At 54.6% G+C, this 25,365-nt stretch overlaps 2 protein-coding genes across 3 annotated transcripts in view; both read left to right on the top strand.

The window, feature by feature from the left end:
- Positions 1 to 12,970, top strand: part of CEMIP2 (cell migration inducing hyaluronidase 2) — a 57,181-nt gene extending 44,211 nt beyond the window's left edge. For both annotated transcript variants that reach the window (XM_078854856.1, XM_078854855.1), the window contains 9 exons: positions 3,604 to 3,781; positions 4,361 to 4,576; positions 4,985 to 5,214; positions 5,624 to 5,806; positions 6,448 to 6,769; positions 7,210 to 7,314; positions 10,348 to 10,493; positions 11,121 to 11,230; positions 11,565 to 12,970. In XM_078854856.1, the coding sequence (XP_078710982.1) occupies positions 3,604 to 3,781; positions 4,361 to 4,576; positions 4,985 to 5,214; positions 5,624 to 5,806; positions 6,448 to 6,769; positions 7,210 to 7,314; positions 10,348 to 10,493; positions 11,121 to 11,230; positions 11,565 to 11,815 (1,741 nt within the window). In that variant the 3' untranslated portion in view covers positions 11,816 to 12,970. The remainder of the gene's footprint in view (positions 1 to 3,603; positions 3,782 to 4,360; positions 4,577 to 4,984; positions 5,215 to 5,623; positions 5,807 to 6,447; positions 6,770 to 7,209; positions 7,315 to 10,347; positions 10,494 to 11,120; positions 11,231 to 11,564) is intronic.
- LOC144931001 (cell migration-inducing and hyaluronan-binding protein-like) overlaps positions 1 to 25,365 on the top strand; it is an 89,951-nt gene that overhangs the window by 21,449 nt on the left and 43,137 nt on the right. The window lies entirely within an intron of this gene.

The following is a 25,365-nucleotide window of genomic DNA, read 5'->3' as shown; positions in this document are numbered from 1 at the left end:
TTTGCCTTTGTCTTTGTATGTGTGTGTGCGCCCAGGTGTGCACGCGTGTGTGTGTGGCGTGCCTTGCTTGCGTTGGCGACCGCCACCTCCTCCTCGTCTCGCGCGAGCCGCCCTTTCCGAAGTAGCGGAACGAAACCTTGCGGGAGAATGACGATCCTTCAGAGCGGGCAGACAAACAAATCAACAAACACGCCAGCGACGGAATTCCTCCGCTGCGCTCCGCACCGCTCGCTCCACCCGATCCGGCCCGCCGCTTACAAGGTCACAGGCGCGTAACGTTTAAAAAAAGAATGTAAGCAATTTTTTTTTGTTTGCCAGGTAAGACCCCACCGAGGTATGTAGTTGTTGTTTTTCAGAAGCGACATGGCCAACACAAACGATAGCCCACCCAATGAAGTGGCTCATCATCATCATCATTGTGCGGAGATGTACAGCAGCACAAGCGCTCTGAACGCGCGACGTTGATTCTAAATGTGGAGGGGAAAAACCGGGCGACCTGGAGACAAATGGCGTCAGGCTCGAGATGGAACCCACGACCTCCTGTGTACCAGGCGAGGTAGTTAACATCTCGCCATGATGGCACCTTACACGCGGCGGTGGCTGCAGGGCCTCGTCACTCGCGTCTAGAAAGATCCACGCAGGGCAATAGAGGAACCCCTGATGCCAGCAACCCCCCGCTCTCCGCTCTCTCCCCTCCATCCTCCCTCCCCCTTCGATGCTCACGCGCCGAATTTCACGCACGTCTGAAGAGGCTTTAATTTGTCTCCGCGAGGGCCCGGAAAGCCTCCGGCGCGCTTGCGCCGTTAAAGCCCGAACCCGAGACGCCGACTCCAACGCGCCCGGCACACACACCCACGACACCAACACGTGCCACCGAGTCCAGTCGACCAGCGGCTCTGAAGTATTTCGACAACCGGCACACCGCGTCAAGCATATTTACCTCTCACCACGGCTGTAGCTGCTGGTGACATGCTGCCTGCAGTACTAGTGACCCGCTGTGATACGGTAGCGAGATGTTAACTAGCTCGCCTGGTATACAGGAGGGTCGTGGGTTCGATCCTGACCCTGACGATTGCATATTTGGAGTTTGCGTGTCTCTCTGCCCGTGGTCGCGTGGATTTTTCTCCGGGACCTCTGGTTTTTCCTTCCACATTTAGAAACACACCTTTAGAGTATTTGGCTGCTATGAATGTCCACATGATAAGCCACTTCGTTGAGCTATCATTTGTGGCCAGGTCGCTTCTGAAAAAGAGCTAAATAGCTCAGTGATGCCTTACCTGGTGAACAAAAGAATAGCTTAATAGTTTAGTTATATGCGACGGATTGGAAAGGTAGACATCGTCACAGACATTGAAGCTAAAGTTGAAACGTGTGCAAAGAAGGATAGAGGTGTCTGTGTGTGTTCATCTTCATGCTTACACAGAATTGGCAGGAAGAGGAACACGTGGTTTCGAGAGAACATGCAAGTCAGACGTTGTCGTATTGACTGCGAGGGTGAGGACACGTCGCTAACTGGGACGATGGTCGGTTGTCGAGACTGACAACAGTGGAGAGAGGCACAGCCCCGAGAGGACGTCGACCGATGAGATGGAGCCATCAAATCGGATCGTGCGCTGGAGCCGAACTCTCAAGTAGGATTCTTAAGATTCACCAACAGTGCCCAAGCCTGAAAAATCCCAGACCTACGATCAAACGTGAGAGAGGAGAGAGAGAGACTTTGACTTTTAAACAACTTTTATTGCCGCCAGCAGCAAAAGCACTGGAGGCGATTTCGATATGAAACACACAAAGTCACCAGCAAACAAATGAAAATAAACGCTACAAATCCACGCGCTGTGGCGCTAAAAGCACCGCGCACAACACGAAAAAAAAGTCATGTGGTTGTGGTGGTCATCGCGCACGCCACGGAGAGAGAGAGGAGAGGGAGAGAGAGAAAAACAAATCTTAAAACGGAGCGGTTGAATTGTCACGAAGTCACAGCGGCGTGGCTGCCTTGCGTGTGCGTGGTTGTTCTTGTCACGGCTTCTGCGGCTCGGCGCTGTTTGCTTTCATTGTAAAACTCCTCCGGCCGGTAGCCCACGAGAGAGCGAAGCGAGCGGTCAATGGCAAACGGGGCTCGGGAGCTATAAGACACACAAAAAATCCCTTACTTTGTTGGGGACGTGCAGTGGGTGGGGGGGACAAGGCACTTTACGGGAAAAGTGCCGTGCCGACCGCGCGGGGAGGGCATCCGCAATGAATGCGCCGTGCCCGAGTGAAATGCCAAGCGGATCGTTTAACATTTGCACGGCAGCGCTGGCGGAGTCCCCCAACCCCCCCCCCCTCTTTAGAAAGCCCGACCGCACTTGACGCCGCGAGCCAAGAGGTCGGATGACGCACCTCACCCCCCCCACCCCCCAAGTTTGTTTTTTTGCAAAGGAATTTGCCCGTTGCACTTTGCATAAAGCGGGTTTTTATTTTTAGGCTGACGCGGGTAACCTTTCCCAAAATCACACGCTCGCCCCTCTCCACCTCCGCACCCCCCATCGCCCCCCATCATCTGTTTACACACGCAGGAGCGGTGGCGCAGTGGTTAACGCGCTGCGCTGCAAACCCAGCCGCCCGCGTTCAGTGACGATTATCTGATCCGGTCCTGGGCCTCCCCTAGGTCGACTCAGCTTCAAATGAGTACCTGGTGCGGTGTGTAAACATCGTGTGCCGTCCCGGCCTCCATAGCTGCGACTTGCTAACAGCACTTGCCCCAACAGTCTGTTAAGGCTATACGGGGGGTGGAATCATTTTCTTTGTGCATACGGCATAGTGCATGCTTACGGTCAGTCAAACAATCAATCAATCAAAGTCCTTTATTTATGGCCGGGTGAGAGCCCATTGAGACTCGGGGTCTCTCTTTCAAAGGAGACCCCGGGATGAATAGAAGCAGGACGCGTACCGCAAAAATAGAACACGAAAATAAACAAAAACGGTTATGGAAAAAACGCTCGCGCTGAGTGCGAATCGATGAGTTGTTTTTTTTTTTGCGGAAGGCAACGGGGAAAGTGAGACGAAGAAGGAGGAATTCTTGAGCGGAATCTCAATCTCAAAATCTGTGACAGCCCATGTATAATTAACAGAGTAGCGCGCACAGCAATCGAGCGGCGTCGTCAAACGGCCGTGACTTTGCGGCTCGAAGCGAAGCGAATCGGCCGCTCGAGGGCCGGGCGAGAGAGACGTGGGGCCTCCCAGCGCCTCTCGAGAGTCGGTGCAGGTTGAACGCTGCAGCAGCTGCTGCAAATATGCAGCGTGGACGATGACGATGGTGATGATGGTCGCGTTCCAGACGATGGGGACGGCCACCCACCCCCTCGTGTGCCGTGCCGGCCTTCATAGGTGCTTACTCTTAGCTCTTTCGGTAAAGTCAAGTAGGTAAAAATGTTGTTATTTTTATTAATTTGAATTTAATTTTTTACCTACGTGACTTTACCGAAAGAGCTAAGAGTATGAATCCTTGCAGTCACGAAAGCTTCAAATCTAGAATTCATAGGTGCTACTCGCTAACAGCACTTGCCCCTACAGTCAATTAAGGCTACACGGGGGATCTTTGTCTTTGTGTGTGTGGCGGCGCAGCTCGTTCCCGGTGCGCGGCGTGCAGCTCTACGACGGGCCGTGCCGCGTCGAGCGCTGCACCTTCCGCCACTTCGCGCCGACGCGCGACCGCCGGAGCAGCGCCATCGGCTTCTTCCTGCGCAACGTGTGGCAGATGACGCCGCAGAACAACGTGTCGCGCGTGCGCATGGACGACTCGGTGGGTGCGCGGGGCCAGCACCCCCGGCGGGCCACCGCTCTCGTAGGGGACTCCCATGGGCTCGTAGAGGGCCCATTGACTCTCGTCGATTCATCGAGGACTCGGAGACTCGGATTGACACGTAGAGACTCGCATCGACTCTTGTAGGCCGCATCGACTGGCATAGACTCAGAGAGACTCGCTTAGACTCCTAGAGGACCCAAACACTCTCCCCATCTCATAGACTCAAAGAAAACTCATAGACTTACATAGACTCAGAGAGACTCACATAGACTCCTAGAGGCCCAATCTCACAGACTCATAGAGGAGCCATAGATTCCCATAGACTCTCATAGACTCTTGTAGGACCCATAGACCTGATCCGGTGCTGGGCAACCCCTAGGTCGACTTAACCTTCAATGCGTACCTGGCGCGGCTGGTGTAAACATCCACACTTGGGGAGCAAATGCATCCGAGGCATGGTTGCTGCTCACCCCCACTCCCCCCGTCATACGCTTGGCTGACCCTTCCTTCAAAGGTGCTCGTCTGTTAAAGAGTTATCGGGGGGGGGGTCTTTGTTTTTGTGTTCCACCACCCCAGGTGAAGCTCAGCGTGAACTTCGGGAAACCCGGCCCGTGGTTTGAGGACAACGACCTGGACGGCGACAAGAACTCCATATTCCACGACGTGGACGGTTCCGTGTCGGGCTTTCCCGACTCCCACGTGGCGCGCGCGGACAATGCCCTGCTCTGGACCCCGGCCTGCCACATGCAGAGCGACTGGAATGCCATGATCTGCCCGGGACGTTACGCACAGGTAAGTTACACCCACCCACTCACCCACCCCGCTCGCTCACGCGCCTTAGATCGTACGCTCGCCCAATAGCCCGCTCGCTCGCTCGCTTGCTCACCCACGTGCTCGTATGTTCACTTACTCCGCTCGCTCGTTCGTTCACTCGCTCGCTCACTTACCTGCCTCGTCTCCATCATCCCACTCTGCACTGGACGGCAATCTTGGCAGTGGCTGGGCCGTGTTCGTACGGCCAGAGCCGATATCCCTCGGATTACGGCGAATCGGGGCGACTGCCCCGGGCCCCGCGCTTTGGGGCCGGTGGGTTGGGGGAGGGGGGGAGTGCCCCACGCTTCGACGTCACGCTGTCAGATGCAACGCTTCCGATTTAGTTTGAAAACGCGTTAACGCGGACACGTGCGCGTTTTCGTTCAGCTGTACGTGCAGGCGCGGCGGCCGCAGAACCTCACGCTCTCCGTGCGGCGCGAGCGCTCGGCGGGGGCGGACGCGGGGGTCATGACCCTCCGGGGACTCTACCCGCCGTCGGGTGGCACCGCCGCCTTCCAGCAGTACCAGCCCGTGGTGCAGCTGGGCACCGACTACTCGCTGCGCTGGGACGGGCCCTCGCCGGACGAGGTCACCATCTACCTCGTCAACTTCAACAGGTGGGCGGGGGTCGCGAGCCACTTCCGTCGGAGATCTTGCCCCTTTGTACGCACGCGACGGTCCCCCCCCCCCCCCCGCGGTACGGCTCGCCGTGATCACGTGGGTAAAAAAAGAGCTTCGTCGCTCATCGGATTCCTCCTCCTCCTCCAGTCTAAATAAATATTCCCAATCTGACGATTCACTCTACGCCGCTTATCGCGTGCCGGCGGAGACGGTAAACGTTTGACAGCACGATGACGGTGGGTTGCGTTTTCACATTTGTATATTGTCTGGGGCGGTGACGGGGGGGGGGGGTGCCCGCGCTAAAGGCCACCAAAGGGGCCGCCGGTGACCCCCGGGTGTCCCTGCGACAGGGAACAGCGGGATGGTCGGTGAGCGCCGTCGCGTGTCCCCCGTCCGCGCGTGCAGGGGTGACTGGGTGCGCGTGGCGTTGTGCTACCCGCGCGGCACCACCTTCTCCGTCGTGTCCGACGTGCACCAGCGCCAGCTGTCGCAGGTGCACGGGGCGCAGCGGCTGCAAGCGGCCGCCTCGCCCGACGCCCTGCGCACCGCCCACGGGCGCCGCTTCTACTTCCACGACGCCAGCACCGGGTGAGCCGGCGCCGCCGGGGAGGCAGGACGGGGGGATGGGGGGAGGTTCAGGGCGCTAGCGTAGACACTGGATAAGCGCGATCGGTTTCTCGAGTCGATTCACGACCTGTGGTCGTGACGGCCGATTTGCTGGATTCACGGCTAGAATCCCGCAGCCGCGAGAAGGTGGAAATTCGAAATACGCAGGCATCGTCGGAGGTCGGGATCGATCCCGCGACCTCCTGTATACCAGGCGAGGGAGTTAACATCTCGACGCTGTGGCGCCCCGCAGCAATCGTTGCCCCCCTATCGGGAAAACTGGGCAGGACTTTCCTGAAAAAGAGTCCTGAGACTCGGTGAGGCTTTTCTGGATAAACGAGTGGAATAGTGATAAAAAAAACTATTATTTAAAGAGAGCTGGTTGATTCGTTCGAGGCCTACAGCTGAGGTCACATGGGACCAGGCGGGATCAGGTGTGACGAGTCGGCTGGCTTCAGTCGGGCACCAGGTCAGGCTCAGGTACAGCTGGCTGAGTTTGATACCGGTCAAGAGGGGGGGGGTGTGGACGCTGACTCTCCGGCACCTCGCGTGCTATGTCGGCATCAATAGGTGCTCGCTAAATGGCACTCACCCCCACCCCCTTGTTTGGGCGCCCATCGCAGGCTCCTGCACCTGTACGTGAGCTCGCGTCGGGAGCGCCACGGCAACGCCTACTGCTCCGTGACGGGGTGCGAGCGCGTGCGCATCATCGCCACGCCGCCCCGTGGCACCGCCGACTCCACGCAGCCCGCCACGTGCCAGGAAGCCAGCGACGCCACGGCCGCCACGGCCACCGCTGCCAGCGCCACCTCCGCCGCCGCCGCCGCCCCGACGTCTCGCGGTCTCTCTCCGGCCGAGTCCTACGCGTCCCCCCACGCCGAGTTTGCCCGCGACCGCCTCCTGAGCCCCGTGACTAGGCCGTGCCCAGGCTGTGGGGCTCCACAGGTGCGGTGCCCGAACAGCGTCGCACCCGCACGGTCTCTTGTCCGTCTGTTCGTTCGGTCATTCTTCGACGGGGGAGAGTTATTCATACAGCAATGCTTCCACACAGGGCCGCATTAACCCGCAGGCTGATGAGGCTGTTTCGCCTTAGGCCCTCAAATTGTGTAGGCCCTCCTTTAGACCCTCCGTTCTATGTTCAAGTAAGAGCTGAGCGACGGTAGCGTGGCCATCGAAAATTTTTTTTTTGTACTTGAATTACGATGACATCATTGGCTTGCGCGGCTGCGTCAAGATATTTATCTCGCCGCACAAATGTACGCGTTTGTGTTGAACTTCTTTCGCACCGTACGTAGCCAACCGTGCCGACATAATAGTTCGTCGCGTAACCAACGATGTCAAAAAATAACCGGGAGAGTAACCGCCGCAATTGTTTTCGCTTTCAGCTGCTGATAACGAGCGACCCGCACCGCACCTACCTGCCCATAGACGTCCACGTGGCGGAGCCCGGGGAGATTCGCGATGGGGGGAGAGTCGCAAACTACGTGGAGGTGAGAACAGCGGAGGGGCTCATCACCCCCCCCCCCCCCTCTATCTCTCTCTTAAGACGAGCGCCTTGGAGAGACCACAGCAGAGCGAGAGGGAGGAGTAAGTAGGAGAGAGAGAGAGAGAAAGTGAGAGAATGTGAGAGTGTGAGACGGAGAGAGTCAGCGCCATGCTCTATCATAGACCATTTAGCGAATGTTTTCTTTTTATAGAAATATGAAATTGCTCTTCATGTACATTTAATTTCAGATACATTCCTTATTGTATTTTATATAACGAGAGCATGAGTTATTAATTATAAAAGCATTCAGCAGTTTCACTCGATACAGCAGGTGAAATGTTAACTCTCTCGCCCGGTATACAGGAGGATGTGGGTTCGATTACACCCCGGACGTCTGCTGCATATTTGGAGTTTGCGTGTCGCTCTCCCCGTGGTCGTGTGGATTTTTCTGCGTGTTTTTCCCTCCAAGTTTAGAATCAACATAATTTTATAGCAGCATTTGGCTACCGCTATCAATTTCCACACGATCATGAGCCACTTCGTTGAGCTATCATTTGTGATAGCCAAGTCGCTTCTGAAAAAGAGCTACAAAGCTCAGTGAGGCCTTACGCGGTAAAACAAAAACATACGTAACACGTATGTTTGTTGAACTTCTTTCGCTCCTCCTGCGCGCTCGCGCTCCATTCCGTAGCTCGCGTCGAGGTCGCCGCTCTTCCAACCGCGCGACATAAAAAAACACACGCACACAAAGCGCGCGCCGCCTAAAGTGGCCGCGGTTATTTTTGGGGCGTCTTTTTTTTCTCCCGCGCGAAGTTCACCGAGCTGTCGACCGAGCGCACGCCCGCAAGCTCGCGCGCCGTCTGACGCTCGGTTTTCCTAACTTCGTATTTTTCCCCGTTCAGAACATTCAATCATTTCGGTGGAGTATTTCAAACATTCATAATAGAGGTATTTTTGGGTTAGATCGCATGAATATATAAATGTATCGTTAAAACCCACCACCACCCAACAAAGCAAACTAGTCAGGGTTGTCACGTAAACGGGACATGCCAATTCATTTATATATTTACGCGATCTAACCCAAAAAAAACTCTTACGGATGATAATCGTCGCGAAAGCCTACGTGTTGTTTAAAAAAAAATTGCCTTATTATTACTACTTTGAGAACTTTCCAAGCGTGGTGCAACAGACGTACGGACGGACAGATGGTGAAAGGAACGGACACATGGACAGACGTACAGCCGGACGGACAGACATAGGAGACAGATGGACAGACAGGTGAATCGACGGACAGACAGCTTGACAGCTGGATGGACAGACAGAGGGACAGGCACACGCACGAATAGACAAACACATCTGGATGGACAGACAGAGGGGCAGACAGACTTCCGGACGCACAGACAGACAGACCGACAGACGCACGTACAGACAGAAGATCGATCAGTCAACCCCGCGGGCTGACGGCTCCACGTGTGATAATAAACGAGAAGGAGGGAGGGGGTGGGGTGTAGGAGGGGGTGAACGGGGTGGGATGTCAGACGATGCTGATGAATTTCCCGCCCGGTTTTCAAAACAAACGCTGCGAAGTGGCTCATTTGTAACCACTTCTTGCCACGGTGTTTACTCCAGTTTCTCTCTCGACCTCTCTCTCTCACTCTCTCGCTTTATTGTTTGTATCTTTGGCGGAGGGACATGGGTGTTTATAGGTTCAAAGGGGAGACCTGAATTATAGATTCAAAGGAGAGACGTGGGGTATAGACTCAAATGGGAGATTTGGGATATATATATTTAAAGGGGAGACCCGGGATATAGATTCAAAGGGGGAGACCTGGGAAATGGATTCAAATGGGAGACCTGGATTATAGATTCAAAGGGGGGACCTGGGCTACAGATTCAAGGATTTGAAATCATCTGCGATGGCCGAACATGATAAGTGAATTCTAAAGACGCATTCCTCCGTGGGGCGGGCGGCCAGGGCGACTGGGGCGACTGGGCGGGTGGGCGGTTTGTAAGGGCAGGCTCGAGTCGCGACAACGAGTAAAGATTGGCGGAGCGCCAGGCACCCTCGCCGTCTCGCGTTGTGTGCGGGAGCGTTACGTTGTTGTTTTTCTGCTGCCAGTCGAGGGCCCGCTCGAATCGCAGCCTTTGCTGACACACGCCCCTCGGCCCAAAGTGCGATGTTGTTCCTCTCGCGTGCTCCCCGGGCGTTCTCGTGACGCTGCGTATCGCCGTGCGCGCGGGTTTGTGCACATCCATTCATCGGTGGACTCTTAGGGCTCCGTGCTAAGGCCCGAGGCTCAGACAGCCAGACTAAGGCAGGATTCTTGTGGTTCCGAGTGGATGTCTGTGTTCTCTGACTGCCGCGCTGAGGTGCCTTAAGGATTGTTTCAAATGTATTTCGTTGGCACATTTATGGGGTTTCCATGTTAATGGCAGAGACTGGCGGAGCCAGAGCAAAACACCTTTAGGATTCATCTTCTTGGTTCTTTCGGTAAAGTCACGTAGAATGAGGACGGCTGCTTGCGTTGTGGCCGAAACGTCGTGAGAATTATTATTATTATTATTTTTTTTAATTATTTTATTATTTCCATTCTACGTGACTTTACCGAAAGAACCAAGAAGATGAATCCCTGCAGTCACGAAAGCTTTAAATCGACCTTTAGGATTGCTATCGCTCTGCGTTAATGCCTCTGAGGCGTGCAGAGCCCGACGGAGGCAGCCGCCGGATTCTGCAGATTCACTTGGTGACACCCAAAGCCCTTCGAGACGGCGCCTCTCCGAGTGGGCACGGCTGTGGTGAATCACCCGGCTTTCGAATAGAATTCGGCACAAACGGCGAATAAATTCTTCTCTGACGCGCGCGCGCGCGATTCAATTGCGCGTATAGCGAGTCTCGGAGTCCATTTCGACCGACGCGTATATTACGGTAGCCACGAACGCAAGCAAAAAAAACACAACATCGTTACCGACAAAAACCTGTCATGAAATAGATGCTCGTTAACAACACCGGACTCTGTGCCGGTCATCTCGGTTGCAGGTGAACGGCACTCGACTGGCGCTGGACTCGCCGGGCCTCCTGGTGGTGGCCGTCGACGCCTGCAGCGGCCGACTTCTCTCCAAGAAGACGCTCCGGACGCCGCTCATCAACGTCACGAGATTCACGCTCGCGCGCCTCCCCAAGAGGTGCCGCCCCATGCCATTAGTGGGCAAGCGCCCCTCCCCCCACCCCGAGCCCCCCCCCCCCCCCCACTACCACCCCGTAATGGCGATGGCCCCCCTAGGATCACGGCCCGGGGGAAAAAAAACACGGAGCAATGCTAAAAACGCATGTAAAACGCGGTGATGAATTCCGTGTATTTTTTTGGTGGCCTGCGTAGGGAACGGCGGTGAACATGGGTTACGTTGATAGACTCTGTATGAGATGACGTCCTCAGACCTGACTCTGGTCATCATCGGCTGGATTATTATTTGACGAGATCTTTAAAGGGTAGGCTGTTTAGTCTTTCCTCACCTCCACCCCTAACTTATGTCCATTTCTCTCCAATCCTACCTCCCCTCTACCATCCTGCCCCTTACTCCCGGGGGACTGTCCCTTGCCACCACTGCCACCTCCGCCACACACCTCCACGATGATCAAAACTTTTACATCACTACCACCACAACATTTACCGATACCAATCATCACATCCCTCCGTCACCATCACCACTGTTACCACCACCACCACCTCCAAGCACCACCACCTCCATCATCACCAAAATGTTTTATCGCCGCCACCACTTTTGTACCACCCTCCTTCACCCCCTCCCAAGGTCGGTCGTGGTGCTCGCGTCTGGCCAACTAAACCAAACGCCAGCGGACGACTTAGCGGCTGCGCTGCTTCTGATCGGAGCGCCCAGCGGCGTTGTGCCCTTCCCAGGAGGTGAGAGGTCACAGCACGGGTCGGTCAGTCGCTCGGTCTCTCGCCTTCACACTTTCGAATTTCTTCTAATTCCACATGGTGGGGACGACACAACGACGCTGGCTTTGGCAACGCCCGCAAAGGGTCCGGGTGCCAGAAATCTGCCGCATTACAGCTGCCACCGATTGACACGTTGGGTTGTGCGCGGTTGCGCGGGGTTGTGTGGCATTGTGTGTGGTTACGTGGCATTGTGCGTGGTTCTCAATCACGACAGGCGCTCAGACATTCGGGGACGACGCTGAGAGAGAGCTGCGGGGCGAGCGATAATCTGCGCCATTTTGTTTTCCCCCCTCAGGGAGCCTGGCGATGGTGGGCTACCTCGGAGACTCTACTCCACCACCCTCCTGGGTCAAGCTGACCTCTAAGTTGCCGGGCAGCGGGGTCACCTCGCTGCAGGCCTACGTGCCGCTGGCTTGGAAGGGCTCGGGCTGCCTGGAGGCAGGGGAAATGGGCAAAGGGGTGGCCACTGAGGAGGGCCAAGGCAAGGCCCAGGCTTCTACCTCTGGCCAGAACACTGCCTACAAACCCCGCCGGACCTCCGGCTGAGGCTTGTCGCCTTTAAGTTATTTTATGTAATTTCTATTTGATTCATTTTTGTTTAAAAAAAAAATTCTCAGCTTACAGATTATATTTTGAAGCTCGCTGTCATGGTGCTAAAGCTGAGTTTGATTATTTTTTCCCCTCCCTCCCCGAGGAGGCCTAGAAGCGCATCTCATGGCTTTCGGTAAGCGACGGGATTTGAGCGGCGCTGAATTTCGGCCGGGCCTGTCTGGGTCGGTGATCCAGAATATATTTTCACGTAGCCCTTACACAGCACATCCAGCAAACCTTTCACGATGGCCGTCGCTATGCTACCAGTCGCCTACCAGTTGGGGCCTGGCAAGCAACAACAACAACAACAAAACCTGCCTCTACTGGACATCTGTGAAAAAGAGCTTTGCAGCTCATTGGATTTTTCCAGGATAAATAAAGATTCTGATTCTGAGAAATGTTCAGAAAGAAATTCAGTGCAGGTGTCAGCGAGCGGGTGCGTAGATCGCCGGACTCACTGAGAGAGCGAGCGTTGGGATCTTCTCGGCAATCGCGCAAACACTTTCATAATTTTGTGTTCTCTCCGCTTCTATTATATAGCGATGGAAGCGATCACCGCTCATTGATTAGGGTTTACCCCAATCGGCACGATCGACTCCTCGTTCAGAGTTCAGCCTTTTAGCTTCGTCCAACCAGCCCAGGAACTGGACGCTGTGTCGGGGTTGATTGTGACGATACATTCTTCGCCGTTCACTTAAAAAAATGTTTAGCTAGGCGCTATGCGCGCCTGATGATTGCTAAACGTTATACCCACGTGAAGTGGACAGCGAGCGACCAAAACGAAGATGAGTGGCTGCAGGTCGTGCACGTGTGTGTGCGTGTCCCGCACGTGGGATTTGTTCGGCAATCATCAGGCGCGTGCGGGGTGTCACGGCATGATTCGTACTCGAGTGCAGAGGCGAGGTGGTGAACTCACGAGGAACGGAGTTCGGGCAAAACCGTGCCATGTTTGGCAAAGCGCAAAACGTGGTCACGCTACCGGTGGCAACAATTAACCTCGGGAGCGTCGTGTCGTGTCGCGCGCCGCAGCTGGTGAGGTCACCGTCGCGCCCTGTCAGCGCGACGGTGCGGCGAGCCGATGTCGCTCAACGACAAGACGCGTGGCGGTGGCGGTGGTGGTGGCGGTGGTGGTGGTGGTGGTGGCGGTGGCGGTGGTGGTGGTGGATGGCACGAGGTGGCATGGGAGGTTGCTCGTGTTGGCGGCGGTGGCGATGAGGGTGTGGAGGGAAGCGAGCGAGCGAGCGCGGGAACGGTGACCGCGCGATGTTGGTTGGAACGGCGGCTTCGTGAGGCCGGGGATGATTTTTGGTCGCCGTGAGTCGCTGAGCAAAAGACAATCGCGCGGGAAAATCCCGAGCGGCAGTGGTGGTGTGATCACCATGGTGCGCCGCTGTTTTGGTTTTATTCTGTCAAAGGTTTACAGCTTCAGGAAGAGAATCGTATATACAACAACAACAACAAAATATACCCGGCTGACATTTTACTAAACAAAGCCAAAAGGAAAGCAAAATCATGTTTTCGTAAAAAAACAACAAGATTTAAAAAAACTGCTTCAGGACGTCTTGAGGCGGTTTTGAGATGCGTTACAAAAGCCTGCACACCGAGCCGTTCGGCTTATTTTGAAGCCACAAACGGTTATAATGGCACACTAATCGTGCGTTATGTGATAATATATATATTAATATGGGTGATTTATATGGAGAGGTATGGTCGTACGCGCGTGATCGCCTGCACGAGTTTTGAAATACGATTTTAAATTACGTTCTACAAAAAATGGTGAGAATTTAACTGGGTAGTGAGGGTGGGTGAGTGAGTGGGTGGTGGTAGTGATGGTCATGGGCCTCCCCTAATTCGAGCCTCAAATGAGCACCTGGTGTAATGCGTAAACATCGACCACTAGGGGACACAAAGGCGGCCGGGCGTGGTGTTGGCCACCATCCCCTTCGCGGGGGCGTGCCGGCCTTCATAGGTGCTACTCGCTAACTGCACTTGCCCCTGCAGCCTGCTGAGGCTGTACGGGAGATCTTTGTCGTTGGTGGTAAGGTTGAGCAGGAGCCAGCTTATTCGAGACGCGCGGCACCACGCACTTTTATCGCGACATTTTAAATCTCAGTCGATGTCTAATAAATTGTATTTTTGTGAGCATACCCCCCCAACCCGCAACCCTGCTCCCCCCCTCCCGTCTCCCCCCCCCCACAACGTGTAATGTTGATTAAAGATTCGTTGACACAGATGACCCTCCCCGGGGTGCCCACGCGTCACTTTCTCGTTGGGTCAAAATCGTCGTCGTCGTCTTCATCTTCCTCCTCTCCATCTTCACGTTCGAGGTTCACCTGGTTCTTGTTGTCGCTCTCGAGGCGGCTTTGTTCGGCCGTTGGCGACGTCCTCGGCCTCGTCTCTCGTGCCGTGGGGAGCTCGCGAGTGATCAGTCCTCGTGTGGTTGCGTTGTGTGTGCCTCGACGTCGAACGCCATCGGAAGCCGCTTTACGATTTGGGTTTTTTTTTCTCCTCTTGCGGATTGCGCGGTGTTCCGATCGGTGCAGCAGCAGCGTCACCTTCGATGCGCGTGCGGTTCGTCGCCTGCAACTGCTGTGTTGTGGTTAGTCGCCTGCAACTGCTGTGTTGTGGTTAGTCGCCAGCAACTGCTGCGTTGTGGTTAGTCGCCTGCAACTGCTGTGTTGTGGTTAGTCGCCTGCAACTGCTGCGTTGTGGTTAGTCGCCTGCAACTGCTGCGTTGTGGTTAGTCGCCTGCAACTGCTGTGTTGTGGTTAGTCGCCTGCAACTGCTGTGTTGTGGTTGATTGCCTGCAACTGCTGTGTTGTGGTTAGTCGCCTGCAACTGCTGTGTTGTGGTTAGTCGCCTGCAACTGCTGTGTTGTGGTTGATTGCCCGCAACTGCTGTGTTGTGGTTAGTCGCCAGCAACTGCTGTGTTGTGGTTAGTCGCCTGCAACTGCTGTGTTGTGGTTGATTGCCTGCAACTGCTGTGTTGTGGTTAGTCGCCTGCAACTGCTGTGTTGTGGTTAGTCGCCTGCAACTGCTGTGTTGTGGTTGATTGCCTGCAACTGCTGTGTTGTGGTTAGTCACCTGCAACTGCTGTGTTGTGGTTGATTGCCTGCAACTGCTGTGTTGTGGTTAGTCGCCTGCAACTGCTGTGTTGTGGTTAGTCGCCTGCAACTGCTGTGTTGTGGTTGATTGCCTGCAACTGCTGTGTTGTGGTTAGTCGCCAGCAACTGCTGTGTTGTGGTTGATTGCCTGCAACTGCTGTGTTGTGGTTAGTCGCCTGCAACTGCTGTGTTGTGGTTGATTGCCTGCAATTGCTGTGTTGTGGTTAGTCGCCTGCAACTGCTGTGTTGTGGTTAGTCGCCAGCAACTGCTGCGTTGTGGTTACTCACCTGCAACTGCTGTGTTGTGTTGGTGTGCCGTTCCCACCTTCATAGGTGCTACGCGCAAACAGCACTTGGCCCAACAGTCCGCCAAGGCTATGCGGGGGATCTTTGTGTTGGTGTGCGTTGGCAGTGTTTGACATCTAGGCAGGTCTAAGCCACACCTGCCTCAGCAAACACGCGCCCCAGCAGCAAGCAATGCGCCCTCGCGTCGAGAATTCAACCCGAGGATCTTGTCCGGGAGGGAGCATGTTGCCTCTGTACGTTGTGTGTCCGTGGCGTGGCGTGGTAGACACACGGACTCAACCAGTCCCCAGGGCTACCCCTAGGTCGACTCAGCCTCAAATGAGTGTACCTGGTGCGGTGTGTAAACATTGCCGCTTGGGGAGACAGAGGCGGCCCGGCGTGGTGCTGGCCAATCCACACCCCGCTCGGTGTGCCGTGTTTCGCCTTCATAGGTGGCAGCACGGGGGGGGGGGGGGGGGGCGGAGGATCTTTGTCTTTGTTGTGTGTAGTAACAAGTGAGTTGGTTAGGCAATGCAATTCGGTTAACGCAAAGAGTGTCGGCAACCAGCGAATCCCTGAGCCGCGTGCGGCTCTTTAAGAGCCGCTGGCTTCGTCACGGTTACTTATTTAGGACCAGCACCGCCGTCTCGTACTCACCGCGTGCTTCTGCTTGTTATATTTTGGTCGCCGACCTCTGGGGTCAACGCATGGACCACCCGGGCCTGTCCCGTGACCTCCTCCTGTTGCGCAATATTTGTGCCCACGAGTGCATACGGTGCTGACTTTACACCCCCCACCCCTAACCCACCACCACCACCACTTTGTGTAGCTGTGCAGCCTTACACAGGAGCTCGCTTGCAGGTTTTATTTTGTTTCCCTTACAGATATATATATGCGTATACACATATTTTTAAACACGGTTGCTGAGCACAGGGTCCAAAGGCCCCCTAAACGCCAAGCGGTCAGCAACAAACAGCACCGGTACCGTATCAATCTTGTAATAGACGAGTCTGCATCGCGAAGTGTGTGCGGTAACACGTGTGGGGAGCGGTGGTGTAGTGGTTAGCGCGCTGTTCTATGAACCCGGCCACCCGAGTTCGATTCCCGCTCACGGCCAACGCCGGTCACGAATATCTGAACCGGACCTGGGCCTCCCCTAGGTCGACTCAGCCTCAAGTGCGTACCCGGTGGCGGTTTGTAAACATCGTCATTGGGGGAGACAAAGGCGGCCGGGCGTGGTGCTGGCCACCCACCCCCTCGTGTGTCGTCCCCGCCTTAATAGGTGTTACTCGCTAACAGCACTTGCTCCTTACACGGATATCTTTATCCCCGCAATAACACGTGAGACAAACCATGCCCGTTACAGCGCAACATCGTCTCAGTGGTGGGGGTTGATTGACCATATTTCACCACGCGGTGCACGGGAGGAGGAAGGGGAGGGGGCCCAGGATTGTGGACGGGGAATCGAACTCAGGTGTGCCGGCGTCGTGGAGTGGTGCGCTAACCACAGCACCACCAGTCATCCATCGCCCGAATCAGCACCAGAGGTCGCAACCGGGTACCCGATACCCGTACCCTACCCGATACCCGGCTACCCGTACTCGGCCAGGTACGGGTACGGGTACCCGTTTGCGACCCTGGTGCGGCCGAGTAAGGGTACGGATAAGGAATCAAAACCCGTTTGCGACCTCTGATCAGCACCCGACTCGAACTTCGATGCGGTTGCTCTCAAGGGCCGTATCTGAGCCAGCCAACCGGTGCCCCCTCCCGCTCCCTATTCAACTTCTCTCTCTCTTTCTCTCGCCCCTTTGTCATCAACCGGTGACGTGAGTAAAGCCCGGTGTGACAAGGGGGGGTGGGTGACGTTTAACGAGAGGCTGACCCCCGTGACGAGAGGCTGACCCCCGTGACACCGCTCGCCGGAGGAGGCTAATTGTGTGCCGGTGTCACCGGCTCGGAAGGCGCGGGTGTGACGCTGCCAGGACATTCGAACAGGCACAACAACAATAACAACAACAACAATAACAGCATAACAGCACGCCTGTCCCCGCAGCAGCTCACATCGGTTATCAAAATCCTTTCATAATATAGGTTTTTGGGTCAGATCGCGTTATTTATAAATGTGTCGTAACCCTCCACCACCCGACACGGCCAAACAGTAAAAAATGTGAGAGAATCAACAGCATTTAATTTTTTTTTTTTAATGCTGTTGATTCTCTCTTCAGCACACCGGTGGGCTAAAGAAGTGAATTATGACACATTTTTACTGTTTGGCCGTGTCGGTGGTGGAGGGTTACGACACATTTATAAATAACGCAATCTGACCCAAAAACCTATATTATGAATAATATTGGTCGCAAAAGCCTGCTACGTGTTAAATTAAAATCCTTGACGCCTTCCTCCATAACACTGCCCTAAATGGAGGAGGAGAAGAAGAGTTAGATATAATATGCGACGTTTCGGGCACGGGCCATCTTTTTTGTTTCCTCCGTTGAGGGCAAGTGGCATTGGCGAGTGTGTTTGAGCTGTCGGTGTTATTTGCGATTAGGCAGGGCCATGGCCAGCACCACCCACACACATGTCACGTGTTTCAGTTTCACCAGGTAAGGCCCACTGAGCTATGTAGCTCTTTTTTATAGAAGCGACCTGGTCACAAATGATAGCTCAACCAAGTGGCTTCTCACGTGGACATTGATCGCAACTAAATATTCTAAACGCGTGATGTTGATTCTTAATCTGGAGGGGAAAAACCCGGAGGACCCGGAGGAAAATTCCACGCGACCACGGGGCGAGAGAGAGAGAGACACGCAAACTCCAAACATACAGCAGGCGTCAGGGTCGGGATCGAACCCACGACCTCCTGCACACCAGGCGAGGTAGTTAACATCTCCTTGCCACCGTGATGATGATGAGAGAGAGAGACACGCAAACTCAAAATATACAGCAACAGGCGTCAGGGTCGGGATCGAACCCACGACCTCCTGCCCACCAGGCGAGGTAGTTAACATCTCATAGCCACAGCGGCGCATCTCTAACACCTCTAAGAGGAGCGATAGGCACCACAACTCGGTGCTGAATGGAGAGAGGGGGGTAGGGGCGGTGGTGGTGGGTGGGTCGGTGGGGGTGTGGAGCAAGGGGAAGCGTTATCGTCTCAGTTTTTTTTAATAACAATATAATTTTATTTATTCCCGACGAAGCGAAGGCGTTGGTCGACGCGATTGGCCCCTCGCGCCACGCACAGGTATGCCGCCCGTGGCGGACGGAATGCGTCGTGCGCGGGCCTGTTCACCTGCCTGGCCTCCACTACCCACCTGTTCACCTGCCTGGGCCCTTGCTGTTCAGCGCTCATCATCACCTCCCACCCATCCCCACATTCCCCCACTACCCAACTGTTTACCTGACCCCCACCCCCCCATTCTAACACTCCCCCCCCCACACACACTCCTGCCTACCTGGTGTCTCCACCACTCCTGCCTACCTGGTGTCTCCACCACTCCTGTCTACCTGGTGTCTCCACCTCACCTGCCTACCTGGTGTCTCCTCCACTCCTGCCTACCTGGTGTCTCCACCACTCCTGTCTACCTGGTGTCTCCACCTCACCTGCCTACCTGGTGTCTCCACCACTCCTGCCTACCTGGTGTCTCCACCACTCCTGCCTACCTGGTGTCTCCACCTCACCTGCCTACCTGGTGTCTCTACCTCACCTGTCTACCTGGTGTCTCCACCACTCCTGCCTACCTGGTGTCTCCACCTCACCTGCCTACCTGGTGTCTCCACCACTCCTGCCTACCTGGTGTCTCCACCACTCCTGCCTACCTGGTGTCTCCACCTCACCTGCCTACCTGGTGTCTCCACCTCACCTGCCTACCTGGTGTCTCCACCACTCCTGCCTACCTGGTGTCTCCTCCACTCCTGTCTACCTGGTGTCTCCACCTCACCTGCCTACCTGGTGTCTCCTCCACTCCTGTCTACCTGGTGTCTCCACCACTCCTGCCTACCTACACCCCCCCCCTCCGCACCCCTCCACCCCCACCCCGCCAAACGACTTGCGGCCTCCTTTGTCTCCCTGCTCACCGTGAAGGGGAAGTGGGCAAGGGATGGGGAGAGAGCTCGGGTCACGGGTACCCAATGGAGCCCGGAACCTCACAACCACACCCGGAACGGTTCTTTTATTTTGGCCCGTTCCTGTGAAGCGTGTTGCGACACGAGTTCGATTCTCGCTCACGGCCAACACAAGTGACGATTCTCTGAAAATCGGTCTTGGGCCACCCCTAGGTCGTCTCAGCTTCAAATAAGTAGCTGGTGCGGTGTGAAAGCATCGCTACTGGGGAGACAAAGGTGGTCGGGCGTGGTGCCAGCCACCCACCCCATTTGTGTGTCGTGACAGACTTCATAGGTGATACTCGCTAACAGCACTTGCTCCTACAGTCTGTTAAGACTTTATGGGGATCTTTGTGTTTTTTAGGAGGGTGCACCTAGCCTGGCGCAAGCGCTGCGGTGACGTCACTGCCGCTGAGTGCCAAACGGCGGCTGCTGCTGTTGTTGATGGGGGGGTGAGTGATGGGACAGTGGTTAGCGCACAGCGCTACAAACCCAGCGACATTGTGTGCGATGATGATGATGTTGTTAACCCACAGCTAACAGCTGACGTACATCACTGGCGACGAAATGGTGAATTTTATTTTAGTTTTTTCATCTGTTACATTTTAATAACGTGGGTGAAAGAAGGGGAAAAAACCCACACCACATACACGGCGTGACGTGCGTGCACGGTGGGTGCCGTGTATGAGAACAGCGGGGGGTGGGGGGGGAATACCCGAAAAAAAACTTTAAAAAAAACATCGCCGCGTCTCACCGTCTGCGCTCCCTCCACCCCTCTCCCCCCTACCTCCCCACCCCCCTGCCTCCCCCCCCCCCACGTGTCCAACTCTCCACTCTTCTCCCCCCCCCACGTGTCTCACGCTCCACTCTTCTCCCCCCCCCACGTGTCCAACTCTCCACTCTTCTCCCCCCCCCCCCACGTGTCCAACTCTCCATTCTTCTCCCCCCCCCCCACGGTGTCCAACTCTCCACTCTTCTCCCCCCCCCCTGGCATGAGCCGAGCGACTGCCGCGGGAGGCGATTTAATCTCGATTCCGTGGCCTGAATTAACCGACCCGAGTACGCACGCGGGATGCTGATGATGACGAGGACCATGATGACGATGATCGTGATGATTGTGACGGCGCGCAGCGGGCGTTTCCTTAGCCAAACTCGGCCAGCAGCCCAGAGACAACACAGACGTGGGACAGAGCCCCTGGGCAGGTGTGATGGGGGTCGGGTTAGGGATAGGGGTAGGGTCGAGGCTTGGGTTATGATTAGGAATAAGTAGAGGGTGAGAGATAGGTTTATGGTTAGATGAAGTGTTGTGGTCATGGTTAGAGACAGGGTTCGGATTGGGTCAGGGTATTAGATGCTGTCAGCAATGTGTGTAAGGTAAGGAGTAAGGATCGGGTTACGTTTAGGACTGCGGTTTGCTTGTTTAACGCGGTTCGAGTTTGGTGTAAGAGTTCGTGGTAAGGGTCTCGTTGTCCCATGTGGTAAGAGTTCGTGTTTGGGGAGTGTCAAGCTCGCGTGGTCTCAGAATATCAGAATTTACAATATTTATTTTGTACTGGAGAAATCCGATGAGCTATAAAGCTCAGCATAGTAAAGGTAAACAAACCACCTTTAAAATATATACAAATATAACTAAACTAAATATATTTTAATCTTACCAGGTGAAGCCCACCGGTTACCTCTCATGTGGTTAGGGTTAGGTGTGTGCAGGGTTAGTCTGTTGTAGGTTGGAGTATCTCGTGACCTCGGCCACCCTCGTGCTTGAACCCTTCCCCTAACCACCAAGCGTGGCATTTTGTACATTTTGTTCGGCTCGCGATGTGGTGTGGGAGTGCGGTTTTCTCTCTCTCTCTTCTTCTCTCTCGCTCCGATGTGTTTACGACGTTCCTCTTTCATTCCGCCACAGCGAACGGGGAGATACGGAATTTTTTCTCTTTCTCTCTCTCTCACTGTTAAAAAAATGTACCGCATACCGCACGTTGTGCATGAATTTCAAAGTGGACAAAAAAAAGGGCCGCCGCGTGTTTTCCCCCGCAACCTGTACAGACGTGGTGTCATCTTCAGGCACCAGAGTTCTGAGTGTCTCCAATAATCCCGCTCGGCTACAGCCCCGGTGCCTCGAGGGGCTGGGGAGGTGGGGGAAGCTGTCAGGGGCTCCCCCTCCCTCCCTCCCTTGCAAAAACCCACCAAGTGACAAAATATCGGCTACAATATTTAACACGACACAGTGACCAGAGTCTTCTTTTAATTCAAAATGTGTGTCAGCCAGGCTCCTCTTTTACCACGCGTCTACGAGGGTAGAGCAGCTTGGAGCCAAGCAGGCCGACGCGGATTCACAGACGCGTGTTTACGAACACGAACAACCACGGGGAATGACTGCAATTTCTTGCGCGGGGAGGGTGGGGGAGCTGCTGAGCGAAACGCAAAGGTGGGGAGAGTGAACGATACGACGAGCATCGCCAGAGCTGAGGTGCACGATGGAGACACAGGCGGGTGGCATCACCACTCCATTTCTATTCCATTTCGGATCTACAAAGCGCCATGTTCCAGGGCGCTTTAAAAGCGCAAGCCGACGGCGGGATCAGTGAGGGAGGCGACGGAATGGATGATGGAGGAACAGGGGCTGGGAATGGAGCTGCTATTCTTAGGTTTTTTCGGTAAAGTCACGTAGGTGAAAAATGAAAATGAAAATTAATAAAAGTAAAATAAAATAAAAATCACGACGTTTCGGAGGCAACACAAGCTTCCGTCTTCAGGTGGAACCGTCACAGCACGATTGCTGTATCAAGTGAGAGAAATTCCAAGAAAACAGTCCTTGTATATATACTGGTTGAGGGTGGGAGGAGCCAAGGTAGGCCCTGAATATTATTTTTGTGAGGTTCGGTGCGGCTGTTGCCGGGGTAGGTAAGGCAGAGTAAGGTGGCGTGTGATGGCGAGTGAAGGTGTCCGATGGGTGCAGCGTGGATGAGAGGCGGTGGGGAATGGGGCACGTGCTTGTGGTGGTGAAATGGGCATGGATGAGGGGAGGTCAAGGGCGGTGAGCGTTGAGCATTTGTTTCGAAGTGTGCAGTTTTAGTTTGGACTGTGTCGTGGCCCCTCCTCCGCCCGATGGTTATTTGTTCCACCCACCTCCTCTTTGCACGAGGCCACGCTACAGAGACACCTTGTGTGCGATGTCGGTGACGGACGCATCGATTCTTCTGTTAACCATTAAAATCGTGATGGCTTGACAAAGGACTGCAAGCGTCTATACATTTGTAATTCAATAAATATCCCCTCCGTAAACATAAACCAAAAAAATATTTTGCAAGCAAAACTGAAAGAAAAATCCGATTGGGAATTCCTGCGACGCACCGACGCACTCACCCGCCTCCCCGCGCGCCGTCCACGCAGACGCGTGTGACAGCGCGGTTGCGGTACGGTGCACCGAGACACGCGCGCGCGCACGCACGCGCGTGTCACTGAGAGATGTGACAATTAGGGTGCTCTCGGGCAAAGGAGGGCGTCTCGAGTCATTCGCCCCGGGGCCGGGGCATGCGATCCAAGCTTTCTCTCTCTCTCTCTCGCTGTCGCTGTGTGTGTGTGTCGCCTCGTACTCTTCCCAGCCCCCCCCCACCTCAATCGTGTCCCGCACTGAAGGATACAATGTAAATATTGCGCCGGCAGGGCCTGTCACTGCTGTCACGCGAACATCAGCTAGGGGTAGGGTACACGAGGTGTGTGTGTGTGTATGCTAGGGCGGGTGGAGAGGGAGGGGGTTATTCTACTGTTACGTATGGCAAAATGTTCAGGAGTTTGATGCCAATGTCGAGGTCTGTTAGCCACGGTGAGAGGGCTTCAGCAGTTCCACTGCTGGATGATATTTTTTTACGCCTGAGGACGACCGCTTGTGTTGCGATCGAAACGTCGTGATTTATTTTATTTTATACCTACGTGACTTTACCGAAAGAATCAAAGAGTATGGATTCCTGCAGTCACGACAGATTCAAAGCAATATTGAGATAGAGAGAGTTGGTGTGGTTTTGCTGTTGCTCATCCTCATCCGTTGAAGGAGCGCGGACTGCCGTGGGTTTACAATGTATCATCACCACCATCATCACCACCACTATCATCATCACCACCGTCATCACCACCACCATCATCATCATCACCACCGTCATCATCATCACCATCATCACCGGCACCTCCGATTTTGCACAGTTGGCAACGTACGGTGCAAAAGAAGTTCAACACACACGTACAACTTGTTTCAGTTGCGTTAATGATACGCATTACGGTTGTTGTTTTATTATTATTATTTTTCTGAAACAAAAAAAAACACTGAAAAAAAACAATAATACGGCCAATCAGAATCGGTTTGGTAGGCAACAGTATTTTTATTTTAATATTTTAGAGTCGGGGGTGGGGTTGTTTCGTTCCAGCCACTGGACGTGTGAACATTGCCCGCTAGAGCATTATCCACGGTGGCCGTTTGTGGCTCCAGATTGAGAAGGGTGCAAGAGTCCACCTCGGGTTGTCCAGTCTCACGATGCAGGCGGAATCAATCGAGCCACTACCAGCGGCTTCGATCCACTGGCCCCTTTGTAGCATAGAGAAGCGTCGGCTTACACAGAGGCACGGAGATTTACATTGAGGCACACTGACTAATGCAGAGGCCCGTATACTCACATTAAGGCACACAGACTCTTACAGGGGCTCGTATACTCACATAGAGGCACACTGACTCGCAATGTGTTCGACTGAGCTTGTAAATCTGACCAATGTATTCAAAATTTGAATCTAACAAGGAGCCGTTTCATGGCGCGCATATATATCAAGTTCTCGTTTTAAAGTCCATCGGCTTATGCGCCGTCTGGAACCGCTACTTGCCAGTGCGCAGTTACTTTGAGCAGGGGAAAACGAATCCCAGGAGCGGTTCCGATGTCCGAGTCTCATCAGCAGGGTGTGCGGCCCGCTACTCGGAATGAGGCTTCCCATTGTGCACGCGCAGCAAGCCTCGCTCGCTCGCGGCGCTGTCAAATCGAGAGTCCTGCGGCGAAACTCGGTGTGTTGGGAGTGCGTGAAGCAGCCGGTAGTGGAGCGGTTGACCCTGGGCCTCCCCTAGGTCGACTCAGCCTCAAATAAGTACCTGGTGCGGTGTGTAAACATCGCCACTGGAAAGATAAAGGCGGTCGGGCGTGGTGCTGGCCACCCACTCCCTCGTGTGCCGTTCCGGCCTTCATAGGTGCTCGTTAACAGCGCGTGCTCCGACAGTCTGTTAAGGCTATACGGGGGATCTTTGTCTTTGTATCAGCCGTGGGCAGTGCAGCGACACCGACGACGCCGCGTTGCGTCTGGTCATTCCTGCACTTCGCGTTTGGCAAAGTTTATTCGCGAGTGCAGACACGTCGCCGGCATTGGTTCGAGTAAGGCGTGGCTCTGCTGATGAGAAGCTGAGTTTTGTTTTTGTTTTGGTGCCTTGAACTAAGGCTGCTTGGCTGATAGAACGCAACTCCCAGAAGGCCGTGCGGCTGATGTTGACGTGTATGGAGATATGTCGATATTTTGTACGCGGAGAAACATGTGATGGGAAGGAGGTGTTGTTTTTGTTACTGTCAGTAGCCGTGAGCTGGCTTGGTTGACAGAGTGCTGTCTGTTTTGTGCATCACCCAGCTACTTCATGAAGGAGTTGGGGTTGTTGGATCGCGTGCAGATGGGAGCGTGCGTTGTAAACACACCCACCCACAGGGCGATCCTGGCGTTCCTTAATACAAGGCAGGGGAGCAAGTGGGTGTTCTAAGAGGCTGTTGACCTGCGCCGAGGACCGCGATCGTTATCAACCGCGGAATGCGAGGGGTTTTCTCCGCATACTTCAGTTTCAAGTCAGATGCGACTTTAAAAAAGAAGCAAAGGAATTGACCAAATATCTTAAATCACTGCCCTCCTGACAAAATAGTCTTGGGACTCAAAATCACGCTTTCGTGGCCAGATCCAAGGCTCGCCAAGGGACATAAACCACAATCACGCCAACTCCGATCA

Source organism: Lampetra fluviatilis, chromosome 3 (assembly GCF_964198595.1).
Source record: "Lampetra fluviatilis chromosome 3, kcLamFluv1.1, whole genome shotgun sequence".
Classification (NCBI taxonomy): domain Eukaryota; kingdom Metazoa; phylum Chordata; class Hyperoartia; order Petromyzontiformes; family Petromyzontidae; genus Lampetra; species Lampetra fluviatilis.
Note: the sequence above shows the minus strand (reverse complement) of the source record. Positions and strands in the feature narration are given on the sequence as shown.